We start from the raw sequence: 18,391 nt of genomic DNA, 5'->3' as shown, positions 1-18,391 counted from the left end.
GTGGGGAGATGGCAGTTCTGTGGTACATTATACCATGTGTGGGAGGATGGCGTTACTGTGGTTACATTATACTGTGTGTGTGGGATGGCGGTACTGTGGGTACATTATACTGTGTGTGAGGGGATGGCGGTACTGGGGGAACATTATACTGTGTGAGGGGGATGGCGGCACTGTGTTTACATTATACTGTGTGTGGGAGGATGACGGTACTGTGGGAACATTATACTGTATGTGAGGGAATGGCAGTACTGTGGGAACATTATACTGTGGGTGTGGGGATGGCGGTACTGTGGGTACATTATACTGTTTGTGGGGGATGGCGGTACTGTGGGAACATTATACTGTGTGTGGAGGAAGGTGGTACTGGGGGAACATTATACTGTGTGTTGGGGGATGGGGGTACTGTGGGAACATTATACTGTGTGTGGAGGAAGGTGGTACTGGGGGGACATTATACTCTGTGGGGGGATGGCAGTACTGGGGAAACATTACACTGTGTGGGGGGGGATGCTAGTACTGTGGGAATATTATACTGTGTGGGGGGATGGCAGTACTGTGTGTACATTATACTGTGTGTGGGAGGATGACGGTACTTTGGGTACATTATACCGTATGTGGTAGAATGGCAGTACTGTGGGAACATTATACTGTGGGTGTGGGGATGGCGGTACTGTGGGAACATTATACTGTGTGTGGAGGAAGGTGGTACTGGGGGAACATTATACTGTGTGTGGGGGGATGGCGGTACTGTGGGAACATTATACTGTGTGGGGGGATGGCGGTACTGGGGGAACATTATACGGTGTGTGGGGGATGGCGGTACTGGGGGAACATTATACTGTGTGGGGGATGGCGGTACTGGGGGAACATTATACTGTGTGGGGGGATGGCGGTACTGGGGGAACATTATACTGTGTGTTGGGGGATGGTAGTACTGTGGGAACATTATACTGTGTGTGAGGAGATGGCGGTACTGTGGGAACATTATTCTGTGTGGGGGATGGTAGTACTGTGGGAATATTATACTGTGTGTGGAGGAAGGTGGTACTGGGGGGACATTATACTCTGTGGGGGGATGGCAGTACTGGGGAAACATTACACTGTGTGGGGGGGATGCTAGTACTGTGGGAATATTATACTGTGTGGGGGGATGGCAGTACTGTGTGTACATTATACTGTGTGTGGGAGGATGATGGTACTTTGGGTACATTATACCGTATGTGGTAGAATGGCAGTAATGTGGGAACATTATACTGTGGGTGTGGGGATGGCGATACTGTGGGAACATTATACTGTGTGTGGAGGAAGGTGGTACTGGGGGAACATTATACTGTGTGTGGGGGGATGGCGGTACTGTGGGAACATTATACTGTGTGGGGGGATGGCGGTACTGGGGGAACATTATACGGTGTGTGGGGGATGGCAGTACTGTGGGTACATTATACTGTGTGTGGGAGATGGCTGTACTGTGGGAACATTATACTGTGTGGGGGGGGGATGGCTGTACTGTGGGAACATTATACTGTGTGTGAGGAGATGGCGGTACTGTGGGAGAATTATACTGTGTGTGGGGGATGGCTGTACTGTGGGAACATTATACTGTGTGTGAGGAGATGGCGTACTGTGGGAACATTATACGGTGTGGGGGGATGGCGGTACTGTGGGAACATTATACTGTGTGTGGGGGATGGCTGTACTGTGGGAACATTATACTGTGTGTGAGGAGATGGCGGTACTGTGGGAACATTATTCTGTGTGGGGGATGGTAGTACTGTGGGAATATTATACTGTGTGTGGGGGATGGCAGTACTATAATAATAATAATCGTTATTTTTTTTTTATATAGCGCTAACATATTCCGCAGCGCTTTACAGTTTTGCACACATTATCATCGCTGTCCCCGATGGGGCTCACAATCTAAATTCCCTATCAGTAGGTCTTTGGACTGTGGGTACATTATACTGTGTGGGGGGATGGCGGTACTGTGGGTACATTATACTGTGTGTTTGGGGATGGTAGTACTGTGGGAATATTATACCGTGTGGGGGATGGCGGTACTGTGGGTACATTAGACTATGTGTGGGGGAGGATGGTAGTACTGTGGGAACATTATACTGTGTGTAGGGATGGCGGTACTGTGGGAACATTATACTGTGTGTAGGGATGGCGGTACTGGGGGAATATTATACTGAATGATGGGCCATTAAAAGGGCAATGCAATATGACAACAAAATGTGCTTCCGTGCTTCCAGTCTTTTATAGTTGGGTCGTTTCTATCAGAGGCAACACACAAAAAATATAAACAACCTCAACACTGAAGGGGTTACTTCCCCCCCGCCCAGTAATGGGGAACCTTAAGCACCTACCTCCACCTGAAGAGCCGCACACCACATATATGGCTGCTCTGTGCACACAGGACCTGTGATGAGGTCACAGGAGGGGAGGAGTCAGGGGTCACATGATCAGGGGCCTCAGTGTATGCAGGACTCTGCTGTGCTGGGTGTCATGGTGCTGGATGAGGGGAAGTTTATGTGTGGGGTTAGGAGGGGTTTACAGGGTGGATGTAGCAGAGCCGTGTGTACGAGGTGTATGGAGCAGAGCCGCGTGTGTACGAGGTGTACGGAGAGGAGCCGTGTGTACGAGGTGTACGGAGAGGAGCCGTGTGTGTACGAGGTGTACGGAGCGGAGCCGTGTGTGTACGAGGTGTACGGAGCGGAGCCGTGTGTGTACGAGGTGTACGGAGCGGAGCCGTGTGTGTACGAGGTGTACGGAGAGGAGCCGTGTGTGTACGAGGTGTACGGAGCGGAGCCGTGTGTGTACGAGGTGTACGGAGCGGAGCCGTGTGTGTACGAGGTGTACGGAGCGGAGCCGTGTGTGTACGAGGTGTACGGAGCGGAGCCGCGTGTGTACGAGGTGTACGGAGCGGAGCCGCGTGTGTACGAGGTGTACGGAGCGGAGCCGCGTGTGTACGAGGTGTACGGAGCGGAGCCGCGTGTGTACGAGGTGTACGGAGCGGAGCCGCGTGTGTTTACGAGGTGTACGGAGAGGAGCCGCGTGTGTACGAGGTGTACGGAGCGGAGCCGCGTGTGTACGAGGTGTACGGAGCGGAGCCGCGTGTGTACGAGGTGTACGGAGCGGAGCCGCGTGTGTACGAGGTGTACGGAGCGGAGCCGCGTGTGTACGAGGTGTACGGAGCGGAGCCGCGTGTGTACGAGGTGTACGGAGCGGAGCCGCGTGTGTACGAGGTGTACGGAGCGGAGCCGCGTGTGTACGAGGTGTACGGAGCGGAGCCGCGTGTGTACGAGGTGTACGGAGCGGAGCCGCGTGTGTACGAGGTGTACGGAGCGGAGCCGCGTGTGTACGAGGTGTACGGAGCGGAGCCGCGTGTGTACGAGGTGTACGGAGCGGAGCCGCGTGTGTACGAGGTGTACGGAGCGGAGCCGCGTGTGTACGAGGTGTACGGAGCGGAGCCGCGTGTGTACGAGGTGTACGGAGCGGAGCCGCGTGTGTACGAGGTGTACGGAGCGGAGCCGCGTGTGTACGAGGTGTACGGAGCGGAGCCGCGTGTGTACGAGGTGTACGGAGCGGAGCCGCGTGTGTACGAGGTGTACGGAGCGGAGCCGCGTGTGTACGAGGTGTACGGAGCGGAGCCGCGTGTGTACGAGGTGTACGGAGCGGAGCCGCGTGTGTACGAGGTGTACGGAGCGGAGCCGCGTGTGTACGAGGTGTACGGAGCGGAGCCGCGTGTGTACGAGGTGTACGGAGCGGAGCCGCGTGTGTACGAGGTGTACGGAGCGGAGCCGCGTGTGTACGAGGTGTACGGAGCGGAGCCGCGTGTGTACGAGGTGTACGGAGCGGAGCCGCGTGTGTACGAGGTGTACGGAGCGGAGCCGCGTGTGTACGAGGTGTACGGAGCGGAGCCGCGTGTGTACGAGGTGTACGGAGCGGAGCCGCGTGTGTACGAGGTGTACGGAGCGGAGCCGCGTGTGTACGAGGTGTACGGAGCGGAGCCGCGTGTGTACGAGGTGTACGGAGCTGAGCCGCGTGTGTACGAGGTGTACGGAGAGGAGCCGTGTGTACGAGGTGTACGGAGCGGAGCCGCGTGTGTACGAGGTGTACGGAGAGGAGCCGCGTGTGTACGAGGTGTACGGAGCGGAGCCGCGTGTGTACGAGGTGTACGGAGAGGAGCCGCGTGTGTACGAGGTGTACGGAGCGGAGCCGCGTGTGTACGAGGTGTACGGAGAGGAGCCGCGTGTGTACGAGGTGTACGGAGAGGAGCCGCGTGTGTACGAGGTGTACGGAGAGGAGCCGCGTGTGTACGAGGTGTACGGAGAGGAGCCGCGTGTGTACGAGGTGTACGGAGCGGAGCCGTGTGTGTACGGAGAGGAGCCCCCTGTGTACGGAGGGGCGCTATGTGTGTACAGGGTGTACGGAGCAGAGAGGCGTGCATATGAAGTGGTTCTTTTTTTAATCTGTTTTCCATTTATTCCCACATTCTTGCAAGTTGTTCTCGATCATTAGTATTTGTCCTGATGAAGAGATAGGATTACTTTGAAAAGCATGGACAAATAAAAACCACATCTATGTAACGTCTGTGCAGTCATATAGAAAGAGAGGCTGCACTCTCAGTTTCCTTAGTGGTTAAAAAGTCCTTTATTTCAACTCATGGCCGGGGCTGTATTTGCCACTAAGCAGTTCAGGGCATGTGCCTAGTGCGCCAGGATGCGGGGACGGCACCTGAGCAAGTTTTTTTTCTTATTCTTAAGTCCAGGGTCTTCTTGAAGACATCATACTCACCCTCCTCTAGCGATGCCTGCAACTCCGATGGTCTCAGCTTCCTCAGCTCATCCTGTGCTTAGCGGTCACGTAGTACCGCTCATTAAGGTGATGAATATGGACGCGACTCCACTCCCATAGGCGTGTAGCGCATATTCATTACTTTAATGAGCGGTATCATGTGGCTGCTCAACACTGGAAGGAGCTACAGGCCCCGGGACAAAGCAGGGAAGTGCAGAGACCACGGCGTGAGGGTAAGTATAACGGGGGAGGTGAGCCATGCAATATTCACCTGTTCCACCGCCAAGTGCCGCCTCGTGTCCTCTGGCTGTGACATTCAGGTCAGAGGGTGCGTTGACGTGTTTAGTGCACGCCCTCTGTCTGAACAGTCACTGCAGAGACCCAGAAGACACAGTGGCACGCTGCAGTGGAACGGAGACACGTGAATATCGCAAGTGTCGGGGGCCTGAGCCAGCGGCGACTCCGGCACCTGGCCCCCATAGCGCGCCGGTATCCCCGCCTGCTCAGGACACTGGCACCTGGCCAGGTGAGTATGTCATTTTTTTTTATCGCAGCAGCAGCAAACGGGGCATATTATTCTATGGAGCATTTTAGGGTAAGTTCACACAGGGCGTTTTTGTCGCGTTTCTTTTTGCAGCAAAACCTGATCACCTTGGCAGGAAATAAGCTGCGCCAAAAAGGCAGGTTTAGGTGCATTTTTGCTGTGTTTTTGGTGCATTTTTTTCATGCGTTTTTTTTTCTCTTTGTGCATGCTAATAAAGTTGAGTGCTCACAGAGAAAAAAAACAACTTCCTGTAGATAGAATGAATATATAGAATAGATTGATAGAATAGAAAGAATAGATACATTACCTGCAGTATCCTCTTCCCCGGCATTTTCCCACGGTGCAGAGGTTACCTCAGGTCAGGCTCTGAAGGAGCGCAGGCTCGCTGACGTCACCGCTCATTACTGAGCCTGTGCTGGCTCCGTCTTCTTCATTCCCCAGTAGCTTACAGCCGGGAGTGGCCGCATTGTAAGCTTTATCTCCCCCAGATACTGTGTAGGACATTCGTTATATCGGACTACGACAGATCAGGGAGTATACTTTTGCTTTTTTATTTTATTTTTATTACAGAGGATCGAGGGCTTCGCTTTGGAATGGCAGAACAATAAAAAGATTGTCAAAACTGTGTGGTGTTTTATTTCATTAAAATACTTTTTTCTGCACGTGTGTTTATTTAACCCTTTAACTGCTATAGGATTAGTAATGGTTAGATGTCTTATTGCCGCATCTCCATTACTAAGCCGGCTTAATGTCACTTTACAATAACAAGGTGACATTAACCCGTTATTACACCACTTGCCACCGCTACAGGGTAAGTGGGAAGAGCCGGGCAAAGTGCCAGAATTGGCGCGTCTAATAGATGTGCCTTTTCTGGGCAGCTGCTGGCTGCTATTTTTAGGCTGGGGGGCCTATATCAATGGCCCCATACCAGCCCCCAGCTGTGAGCTTTAGCAAGGCTGGTTGTCAAAAATGTGGGGGCCCTACGACGGTTTTATAAATTATTTATTTAAATAATTTTTTAAAATAGCGTGAGGACCCCTCTATTCTTGATAACTAGCCTTTGCTGAAGCTGACAGCAGGGGGTTGCAACCCCCAACTGTGAGTTTTGTCTGGCTGGTTGTCACGCCCGCTGCGCATACTCACCCGGCTTCTTCCATCCCTCGGCGCGCTCGCGATCCTGTCCCTCGCCGCTCTGCGTCCTCCTTTGCGTCCGGTCTCTCTGCGCATGCGCGGTCGCGTCTCCTCCGTCGGTGGGCCTTCTGGGAGGTCACGACCCGATGGCTCCGCCCCAACATGGCGGCGCCCATCGGCTATTTCTTCTCGGCGTCTTTCCAGGCAAGACGCCTTTGCCTTGTAGGTGCACTGTCTGCTGTCAGTGTCCCTATGCCCTAGGCTCCCCTGTATCTTTTCCCAGCTTAGTTCTCGCTTTGTCTCAGTGTTAATTCCGTGTTCCTGCTGTGTCCTGCCAAGTCCAGTGTTCCTGCTGTGTCCTGCCAAGTTCCGTGTTCCTGCTGTGTCCTGCCAAGTTCCGTGTTCCTACTGTGTCCTGCCAAGTTCCGTGTTCCTGCTGTGTCCTGCCAAGTTCCGTGTTCCTGCTGTGTCCTGCCAAGTTCCGTGTTCCTGCTGTGTCCTGCCAAGTTCCGTGTTCCTGCTGTGTCCTGCCAAGTTCCGTGTTCCTGCCGTCTCCTGCCAAGTCCTGTGTTCCTGCCGTGTCCTGCACCGTCTCGTGTTCCTGTCTTTATCAGTTAAGTCCTGTTTTCCTATTGTTTTCCCGCCATTCCAATAGCTCTGTGGTCTCCTTCTTTATCTTGGGTCGTCCCTTTGGCTCTAGCTGTTGTGTCTCCATTCCCCCGAGGTCCTGCCCCTAACACTCCCTGTATAGGGGGTGATTTCATCTGGTCCGCTCGACCCCGGGGGCTCTAGAGTCACGACCCAGAGGGTCCACTCTCGGATTTTTGTCCGAATCCCTACAGTAGGCAAAGGCCATGGACCCCGCTGGGGCCTCTGCTGCGCAAAAAGAGTTAATCTTTTTGCGGGAGAATCAGTCCCGTATTATGTCCTTTATGAAGGCTATGGATTCTCGCCTGTCTACGCTCCTGCCCTCTGATCCTGGCAACGCCGCTCTACTCGTTGGCTTACAGCAAGAGTTAGCTCAGCAGCGTGACACCCAGGCTCATATCCTTAGTTATATGTCTTCGATAGACGATCGGTTGCTTTCTATCCAGACAGCCGCTTCTACCTCTGCTTCTCCCCACCCTCCACCCCGCTTGGCTAAACCACCTCGGTACAATGGGGATCCTAAATTCTGCCGAGGATTTTTGAACCAATGCCGTCTTCACTTTGAACTTCTGCCCCAGCATTACCCGACGGATCGGTCCAAAGTTGCCTTTTGATTTCCCATCTGGAGGGTGACGCCTTGGCATGGGTAAATCCACTCTGGGAGCGAGACGATCCCCTAGTCTCCCGGTTGTCTGAATTTTTGGAGACCTTCCGTCTTGTCTTTGACGAACCTGGACGTCTGGCCTCTACTACTGAGGCTCTATTGTCTCTCCATCAGGGATCGTTATCTGTGGGCCAGTATGCTAGAATCTACCCTCTCTCTCCTGCTGAGACACAGGCTATGTCTGAGTATATTCAGGAAAATCTTGCTAAAGGATTCATTCGCAAGTCTTCTTCTCCCGCCGGAGCAGGGTTTTTTTTCGTGAAGAAGAAGGATGGTTCTCTTCATCCCTGTATTGATTATCGAGGCCTAAACAACATCACGGTGAAGAACAAATATCCTCTGCCACTCATTCCAGAACTCTTCGATCGTCTTCGAGGTGCGCAAATTTTTACCAAATTGGATTTACGTGGCGCATACAATCTGGTTCGAATTCGTGCGGGCGATGAGTGGAAGACCGCCTTCAATACTCGTGACGATCACTATGAATACTTGGTTATGCCGTTTGGCCTTTGCAACGCCCCTGCGGTTTTCCAGGAATTTGTGAACGATGTATTTCGGGATCTTCTCTACTCCTCAGTCGTGGTTTACCTTGATGACATTCTCATCTTTTCTCCGGATCTCTCCACTCATAGACGAGATGTCCGCCGTGTTCTGCAACGGCTAAGGGAGAATCATCTGTTCGCTAAGATTGAGAAGTGCGTCTTTGAGCAATCCTCACTTCCCTTCCTTGGACATATTGTCTCAAGATCTGGCTTAGAGATGGATCCAGAGAAGGTTTCTGCTGTCCTGAATTGGCCCCGCCCTCTTGGAACAAAAGCAATCCAACGTTTTCTTGGCTTTGCCAATTACTATAGACAATTTATTTCTCATTTTTCTTCCGTGACCAAGCCTATCTCTGCCCTAGTTCACAAGGGAGTCAACTCCAGTCTTTGGACCCCTGAGGCTGAAGAGGCCTTTCAGTCCCTTAAACAAAGCTTCGCTACAGCCCCTGTGCTTCATCGTCCTGATGCTAATAGACCGTTTGTCCTTGAAGTCGACGCATCCTCTGTTGGAGCCGGAGGAGTACTTTTACAAAGATCCTCGTCCGAACATTTGGTGACCTGTGGTTTTTTTTTCTAAAGCCTTTTCTGCTCCTGAGCGTAACTACTCCATTGGGGATAAAGAACTATTGGCTATCAAACTAGCCTTAGAAGAGTGGCGTTATCTCCTTGAGGGGTCTCTTCATCCATTCACCATTTACACAGACCACAAGAATCTGGCCTATGTTCAATCTGCCCAAAGACTAAATCCACGACAAGCTAGATGGTCTTTATTCTTAGGACGATTTGAATTTGAACTTCATTTCCGACCCGGAAATAAAAATGTCAAAGCGGATGCACTTTCAAGATTCTTTCAGCCTCAGGACATTGAGGATTCTCCGGCTCACATTATTGATCCTGCGAAGATCGTCACTCTTGCTCCTCTAAGAGTGATTTCAGCTCCTCCTGGAAAGACTCTTGTGTCTAATCAAGACAAGGAGAGAGTTTTACGTTGGGGTCACTCCTCCAAGATTGCGGGACATGTAGGAGTCAAGAAAACACTTTCCCTTATCTCTCGGCACTACTGGTGGCCATCTCTCCGACGAGACGTCACCGAATTCGTTGCTTCTTGTTCTTCTTGTGCCAAAAATAAAGTTCCTAGGCAGCTTCCTTCCGGTCTCCTGCATCCTCTGCCTGTGCCTTCCGTCCCATGGAGCCATATCGCTATGGACTTCATCACTGATCTACCTTGTTCCTCGGATTGCTCTGTCATCCTAGTTGTTGTGGATCGGTTCTCTAAGATGGCTCACTTCATCGCGTTGCCTAGTCTGCCTTCCGCTCCTGAGTTGGCAAAAATCTTTTTACACCAAGTCTTCCGTCTTCATGGTTTTCCACATCATATTGTCTCAGACCGCGGAGTACAATTTACCTCACGTTTTTGGAGAGCTCTCTGTAGCCTATTGAAAATTAACTTGGACTTCTCTTCCGCTTATCACCCTCAGTCCAACGGTCAAGTAGAGCGAGTTAATCAAGTCCTGACTACCTACTTACGACACTTTTCCAATGCACATCAAGATGACTGGGTCTCCCTTCTCCCCTGGGCTGAGTTCTCATATAACAATCTTCCCATTGAGTCTTCCTCCAAATCTCCCTTTTTTGTGGTCTATGGTCAACATCCGAGCATTCCTCTTCCTGTTTCTCTCTCCTCGGGGGTACCGGTAGCGGATTTCTTGTCCCGGGAATTCTCTAAGATTTGGAGTGAGACTAAAGAGGCTCTTGAGAGAGCTAGCCATAATATGAAGAGATTTGCTGATAAAAGGCGTTTGGATGCTCCTCCCTATTCTCCGGGTGATAAAGTTTGGCTCTCCTCTCGCTATATCAAGCTCAAAATCCCCTCTTACAAACTGGGTCCTCGCTATATTGGTCCTTTTCCTATCTTGAGTCGCATTAATGATGTTTCCTACAAATTGAAACTACCTGCCTCTTTACGCATTCCCAATGCCTTCCATGTATCTCTTCTCAAGCCCGCAGTCTTTAATCGTTTTCACTCCGCTACCTCTCTTTCTCCTCAGCTCTGTACCTCTGATGGAATCTTTAATGTTAAAGATATTCTTGCCAAAAAGGTAGTTAGGGGTAAAACTTATTTTTTGATTGATTGGGAGGGATTTGGTCCTGAGGAGAGGTCCTGGGAGCCTCGAGAGAACATCAATGCTCCTCTTATCATGAAAAGATTCCTTTCTAGCCTTAAAAGGAGGGGGACTAAGGAGGTGGGTACTGTCACGCCAACTGCGCATACTCACCCGGCTTCTTCCATCCCTCGGCGCGCTCGCGATCCTGTCCCTCGCCGCTCTGCATCCTCCTTTGCCGGCTCTCGGCGTCCGGTCTCTCTGCCATGCGCGGTCGCGTCTCCTCCGTCGCTGGGCCTTCTGGGAGGTCGCGACCCGATGGCTCCGCCCCAACATGGCGGCGCCCATCGGCTATTTCTTCTCGGCGTCTTTCCAGGCAAGACGCCTTTGCCTTGTAGGTGCACTGTCTGCTGTCAGTGTCCCTATGCCCTAGGCTCCCCTGTATCTTTTCCCAGCTTAGTTCTCGCTTTGTCTCAGTGTTAGTTCCGTGTTCCTGCTGTGTCCTGCCAAGTCCCGTGTTCCTGCTGTGTCCTGCCAAGTTCCGTGTTCCTGCTGTGTCCTGCCAAGTTCCGTGTTCCTGCTGTGTCCTGCCAAGTTCCGTGTTCCTGCTGTGTCCTGCCAAGTTCCGTGTTCCTGCTGTGTCCTGCCAAGTTCCGTGTTCTCTGCTGTGTCCTGCAAAGTTCCGTGTTCCTGCCGTCTCCTGCTAAGTCCTGTGTTCCTGCCGTGTCCTGCACCGTCTCGTGTTCCTGTCTTTATCAGTTAAGTCCTGTTTTCCTATTCTTTTCCCGCCATTCCAATAGCTCTGTGGTCTCCTTCTTTATCTTGGGTCGTCCCTTTGGCTCTAGCTGTTGTGTCTCCATTCCCCCGAGGTCCTGCCCCTAACACTCCCTGTATAGGGGGTGATTCCATATGGTCCGCTCGACCCCGGGGGCTCTAGAGTCACGACCCAGAGGGTCCACACTCGGATTTTTGTCCGAATCCCTACAGTAGGCAAAGGCCATGGACCCCGCTGGGGCCTCTGCTGCGCAAAAAGAGTTAATCTTTTTGCGGGAGAATCAGTCCCGTATTATGTCCTTTATGAAGGCAGTGGTTATCAAAATTAAGGGGGAACCCACGTTGTTTTTTTGTTTTTTTTATTATTTATAGCGTAGGAGCAGCAGATGAAAACTCCCATCCGACTCTCCTGCTCTCACTGTAATTAGCGGCTGTACGTGTCAGATGATGGGAGCAGAAGTCCCATCAGCTGACACCAGTGCTCGGAGGTGAAGTTTACACCTCCAATCACAGCTGAGCGCTCCTGCTGTCTCCTGACAGCAGGGATTCGCGGCTCTCTGACTGGCGGTGAGGATTTCCCCACCGATCAGAAGTGGTGTTTGCCACGCTGTCATGCACATGACAGTGTGGCAAGCACTAATGTCGGACCCCCATTCAAGTGAATGGGGGGTCTGCTGCTGGATGACAGGCTGCATGACTTCTGAATTCTCACAGTGCGGACTACACACTGTCAGGATTCTCTCGTGCTTGCGATTTATATACATGCAGTCACGTGCTGACTAGACATGTGTGGCCTCACTGAATGAAAATGAACTGAGCGAGGCTGGGCACGTCTAGTCGGAATGTGGTCAGAAGTATACAAATCGCATGCTTGTGCTGACATGACTGTCCACCGGCCAGGGAGAATCCTAAAAGTGTGCAGTGCATGCGTTGTGAGAATTCAGAAGCTGCGATGTCAGGATCCAGCTCTGCGGGTTCCAATAGTCGTCACATGAACACGTCACTCATATGTGACTTTCATACTTATGGTCCTGTGACAATGAGCTTCTCTTCCCGCTTCTCTCAGTTTTTCACTGAACATTGAGAGCATTAAGAAGAGGAGCTCGTGGGTACATGACTAAGTGTGCAAATCGCATATGTCCTTGGTGGAGGGGAGGCGGGGGGGGGGGGGGGCGCCAGAATGAATTCTGTCCCCGGGTGCCAGAAAACCAACTTACACCTCTGCATATGGCCATCCATAAAGCGGTGTAGCAGCATGTGTGTGTGGAGGGGTGGACATGCGGGAAGAAAAGGTGGGCAAATGTAACGCCTGTGCCCAGCACCCCTGTATGGTTCCCCTCCTTCCCCCATTTACACGATGGGCAGGTATAGTTATTGGTATTGATAGCACATAGATTTATGTAGGGGGATCCGATGTTGGGCGGCAAACTTTGATAGAGTTGATACAAGACTGAGGTCAGAGAGTGGGAGGGGAGAGATAGTAAAATCATCTGATCAGAGGTGGGAGAAGTACAGGACCGGTGTATTCACGTCTTCATGAGGTGGAGAGTTAGTAGCTGTGAAAGGCCGAGAGAGAAGATTAGAGATAGATGATGAGTAGCAGATGGGGAGAGCGGATTAGTGGGGATGGTAAAGTCTTCGCCATCTGCTATATAAGGTCCATGGGCTCAGTAATAGGTATTTGTGATTTCCATTGTGGACACAACTGCTCCTCGATTGTGATTGATGGTGAACACTTGGCTTGTCCCTGACCATGTTCTTCAGTCTTCTGTCTGCCCCTAACTATCTGCCTATTTGACCACGTTTTCCATCTCTTGATTTGTAGAAACCACATTATCGAACCTATAGAGTAACTATAGGTTATTTACTTTTTCATAAATGAATACAAAAATAAGAAACTTATCAGAAAAAAACTGAATGTTTACCAGTCCTGGGTAACACTGTCCACATCAGTATTACCTTGCAGTCATCAACAAAATCAACCTGTATTGTGATCCTAAACTTTATCCTTTTGCAGACAACCAGGAAGGGAGGGGAGAAGTGACATCAGAACCGTGCCCACATTTACAGCAGTCGTAATACGAGCTAGCAGTACATTTGGTTTTCATGTCAAATGTCAGCAGCTGCTCTCCCTTGTGTAAAAGTTCAAAATATTAATACTAGGTATAAATGAGCTTGTCTTCTACTTCTATGTTGAATTTCTTGACTTAAAAATATGCTTATCGTTTTTTAAATTACTTTACCCTTTTATAGTCTGAAACAAATATATACTGTATATTGAAAATGATTAAAAGGAATTTATTTCAAATATCTGATTTGGAAACCACATATGCTAAACACAGTATGATAGCCTCCCAGTGAATTACTTGACAGTACCCTCCACATGCACAGTATGATAACCCTACAGTAACACCCTGTAGTGACCCCAACACAGTATAATAGCCCCCACTCACAGTAAGATGCCTCCAACACAGTCCTTTTACACAGTATGAGGTCCGAAGACACAAAAGAGCACAGTGAGGTCAAAAATACTCTGTTGTAAAAAAAAAAAATCACAGTAATAAGCAAGTGCTAGTCAAAAGATGGAAAAAACAGGGTATTTAGTTGATACATTTTTTTTTGTAAAAAAATGTATACTAAGCTGCTCCACCAATCGTCAAGGTATACCCATATAGAGCAGTCCTACCTAATGTATATAATCCCTATCTGATGTACATGGGTCATTTGCATCAAAGCTATTCCATCCAGCATGTCCACATGGATATTCCTTCTCTGAACCCTGCTTATACAGGTACTATACAGATGATCAGGTTTTTAAATACATCAGATAGGGATTATATACATTAGGTAGGACTGCTCTATATGGGTATACCTTGACGATTGGTGGAGCAGCTTAGTATACATTTTTTTGCAAAAAAAACGTATCAACTAAATACCCTGTTTTTTCCATCTTTTGACTAGCACTTGCTTATTACTGTGATTTTTTTTTACAACAGAGTATTTTTGACCTCACTGTGCTCTTTTGTGTCTTCACGTTTCTTGGTGGTGTGTGTACAGGTTCCTACAGACTTGTTCAATGTGCAAGTAGCCCATGTGTTTCTGGTTCTACAGTATGAGGTCCCCCTCATCCATCCTTACAATATGTTGGCTCCTACATAGCCTTCCATACAGTATGATGGCCCTCCATGCAATTTGATGGACCCTGTTGTGAATTCTGTTGTCGGGCTCCCTCCTGTGGTCATGAATGGTACTTCGGCTGGTTCTGTCCATGGACTTCCTCTGGTGGGTGTTTCTGAGTTTCCTTCCTCAGGTGACGAGGTTAATTCGTTAGCTGGCTGCTCTATTTAACTCCACCTAGATCATTGCTCTATGCCACCTGTCAATGTTCCAGTATTGGTCTAGTTCACTCCTGGATCGTTCTTGTGACCTGTCTTCCCAGCAGAAGCTAAGTTCCAGCTTGTATTTCTTTGGTTTGCTATTTTTCTGTCCAGCTTGCTATTTTTTTTTGTTGTCTTGCTTGCTGGAAGCTCTGGGACGCAGAGGGAGCGCCCCCGCACCGTGAGTCGGTGCGGAGGGTCTTTTTTGCACCCTCTGCGTGGTCTTTTTGTAGGTTTTTGTGCTGACCGCAAAGTAACCTTTCCTATCCTCGGTCTGTTCAGTAAGTCGGGCCTCACTTTGCTAAATCTATTTCATCTCTGTGTTTGTATTTTCATCTTAACTCACAGTCATTATATGTGGGGGGCTGCCTTTTCCTTTGGGGAATTTCTCTGAGGCAAGGTAGGCTTTATTTTTCTTTCTTCAGGGCTAGCTAGTTCCTTAGGCTGTGCCGAGTTGCATAGGGAGCGTTAGGAGCAATCCACGGCTATTTCTAGTGTGTTCGATAGGATTAGGGATTGCGGTCAGCAGAGTTCCCACGTCCCAGAGCTCGTCCTTTATTATCAGTAACTATCAGGTCATTCCGTGTGCTCTTAACCACCAGGTCCATTATTGTCCTGACCACCAGGTCATAACAGGACCCCTCAGAACCCTCCAGTTTGATGGACTTCTCAGAACCCTTCACACAGTATGATGGACCCCACACAACCATACATACAATATCATAACCATCCACATTACCCTTCAAACAATATAATGGCCCCGAAATAGCACTCCAAACAGTATAATTGGCCCACCATAGGCATCTAAACAGTATCATTGCCCCAACATAACTTCAAGCAGTATAATTGGCCCCTTATAACCCTTCCTACAGTATAATTGACTCCCACTGGGAACCTCAATTCACGGGCCCTGTAGCAGCTGTTATTTATTAGTGTTATGCCACTGAATGCAGTCAGACATTATGCTGAGCACAATAGTGAATTCAGGGAGATGGTCTAGAAGATTTCTGAACCTTTTAAAATATCGCTATGTAAATATGGTGAAAATTATACTCTTGTTATCATGGGAAATTGGAAAATGGATATTGGGCTCGTTACTGAAAACCAATGGACAAGCATTCTTGAGGCAGTTAGATCTGTATCCCTAAAGGAACATTGTAGATTGTCTTAAAGGGACTCTGTCACCTGAATTTGGAGGGAACAATCTTCAGCCAGAGGGGCGGGCTTTTCGGGTGTTTGATTCACCCTTTCCTTACCCGCCGGCTGCATGCTGGCTGCAATATTGGATTGAAGTTTATTCTCTGTCCTCTGTAGTACATGCCTGCACAAGGCAATCTTGTCTTGCGCAGGCGTGTACTATGGAGGACAGAGAATGAACTTCAATCCAATATTGCAGCCAGCATGCAGCTGGCGGGTAAGGAAAGGGTGAATTAAACACCCGAAAACCCCGCCCCTCTGGCTGAAGATTGTTCCCTCCAAATTCAGGTGACAGAGTCCCTTTAACTATAAATCTATAAATCATCCATTGGAGATATTTGACCCCTCTGTTTCTCCACAAGGTTGGCATATGTAGAGGCCAAAGTTCTTTACAGAAGTTGCTGATCATATAAATACTTTTTGGAGTAAATTTATTACATTTGTATAATCATAATCAGCAGGTTTGGACACCAAGGGTTTTTTTTTAATTAGGGAACTTAAAGAACTATGACAAGGAGGTTTTTGCAAGCATCACCGACTGTCATGGCGGTGTTAGAGTCTGTGGAACCACAGATTCTTACACTCTTCCTTTTAACTAGCTACAGGTCTAGCTTCTAGGAAGGTTAGCAAGAGTTAAATCTTTGCTTGGCTAAATTATTAATCTCCTCTAGTCACATTCTGTTAGAACCACTCATTTCTTCTCTGAGTCGCCCTGTCAGGGCCGTGGGGTACTCGGTACCGGGTCCTGCTGTTTCACAGGGGGATGTCACTATGACGATCCGGTCCGTGGCCCTGGGCGCCCATGTAAAAGGGAAAGGTCTTTAAAGGGAATAAAGTTTGTGTTCGTGACGCCACCTGTGGTATTCGGTCAGTAGAGACCGACGCTGCTTTAAGGGGTCCTCTGGGGTGATGTTATGGCAGCTAGATGGTATACCTTCCCACAGGTGAAGTATATCCCCAGGGCTCCCGGTGTGTAGATGAAAGAAGGTGAATGGCGCAGTAAAGAATGAGGACACAGGTTTGCGGTCTCTTTACCTTGTTTACTTCAGGCAGCCACAGTCCAGGGCACCAGATCACAGGGCAGGCAGGGTCCGGCCGGCTTGAAGGCAAGTTAGGAGTCCCCTTATCCAGGTGGAAATAAAAGCCTTCCTCTAGCGCTATGGTGGGGTAGTCCCTTACTGCCTATGGCTTCACATAAGGTCCTCACAGATGTTATGTCTCCCGGTTTGGATAGGACATAACCCGTATGACTGGTGACTTGAAGCTGTTTATAGGAACTCTAGCACGCCCCGGCCTCTAAGGGTGTCACCGTGCCTACTGTGTTGGACAGTTAACTTGGAGTTCAGCTGTCCTGCCGGTCTCTTATGCAAGTCATAGAGGTCCTTACAACCTCGGTGTTCCGGCTACTGGTCTCTGCACCTCAGAAGAAGGCAGCCTGCTCGGGGCTGGTCTCCCCCTGATATCCTCTCCTGTGCTTTGCTCTCCTGCACGTTCGCTGCAATCAATTTGGCTTTCTCAATGTCTGTTTCTGGGAACTGCTGCACTGCGGATACACAGCTCCATAAACCCTCTGCTGCCCAGAGTGATCCAGTCTGTTTCCTGGCAAGAACTGACTGACTTTCCCTACAGACTACCATATATATATATATATATATATATATATATATATATATATATATAGGGAGTCACCTAGTAAATAGGATCAAAAGCTCCCCCTGGTGGCCTGGAGTGTGAATGTGTTGCATGCTTGTGGTATCTGGTTACAGTTATCCCTTCTTGCCTTTAAGTGTAACATCACTCTCACCGTGAGGAAAGCAATGCTACTGTGTTGACCAGGACCCTGGGGTGCCACATCTCTCCTTCAATTTAAGCTGGCTTGATTATGCACGTAATGCCAGCTATGGTTAGTCTATCCTGGTCTGGAGAGGTGCACACATCCTGGTTTACTGGTGGATATTCCAAAGTTTGTTGCGAGCGGAGTTTAGTGAAGCCTTTCCTTTTCCATTGGTGTATTTATGCTACTTTTGTTGTGGATCGCCCCCAGACGCAGGGCCGCGGGTTACTCGGTACTGGTCCTCTACTGTCTCAGTTCTGGGGATGTCACGGTGGCTGGACCCGGTCCGTGACCCTGCTAAGGGGTGCCCAATAAAAGGAGATAATAGTCTGTCAAGGTTTCGTGACGCCACCTGTGGTATTCGGTCAGGGTGACCGATGCTGCTTGGGGTCCACTGGGGTGATGTGATGGCAGCTAGATGGTGTGACTTCCCACAGGTGAAGTGTGTCCCCAGGGCTTCCCAGTGAGGTGGATGGTAATGGTGTGAGGTGCAGTCAATAACGAGGACACAGGGTTGCAGTCTCTTTACCTCTTTACTGAGGACTTCAGGATCCTCAATCCAGAGCACGATTAACCGGGCTATCAGAGACCGGCCGGTCCGATGGCACATTCAGAGTTCCCCTTGCAGGTGGAAAGTGTTGCCTACCAATAGCGCCTGTGTGTTGTAGTGCTACCTGTTATGATCTGGTGGCCTAGGAGCAGCATGAGACGTACTCTGGAGAAGGTGGTACCTGTACTGACCGCAAACCCTGAACTTAGCATCGCAACTAGAAGTAGCCGT

General features: G+C 49.7%; 1 protein-coding gene across 1 annotated transcript in view; it reads right to left on the bottom strand.

The window, feature by feature from the left end:
- The window catches only part of LOC138666570 (oocyte zinc finger protein XlCOF7.1-like), a 132,592-nt gene that overhangs the window by 22,183 nt on the left and 92,018 nt on the right, over nucleotides 1-18,391 (bottom strand). Inside the window, exon 12 of the mRNA XM_069754775.1 lies at nucleotides 2,367-2,399. Within this exon, the coding sequence (XP_069610876.1) occupies nucleotides 2,367-2,399 (33 nt within the window). The remainder of the gene's footprint in view (nucleotides 1-2,366; nucleotides 2,400-18,391) is intronic.

The sequence above is a fragment of the Ranitomeya imitator genome, chromosome 2 (assembly GCF_032444005.1).
Source record: "Ranitomeya imitator isolate aRanImi1 chromosome 2, aRanImi1.pri, whole genome shotgun sequence".
In the NCBI taxonomy this organism is placed as follows: domain Eukaryota; kingdom Metazoa; phylum Chordata; class Amphibia; order Anura; family Dendrobatidae; genus Ranitomeya; species Ranitomeya imitator.
This window is presented reverse-complemented; position numbering and strand designations above follow the sequence as displayed.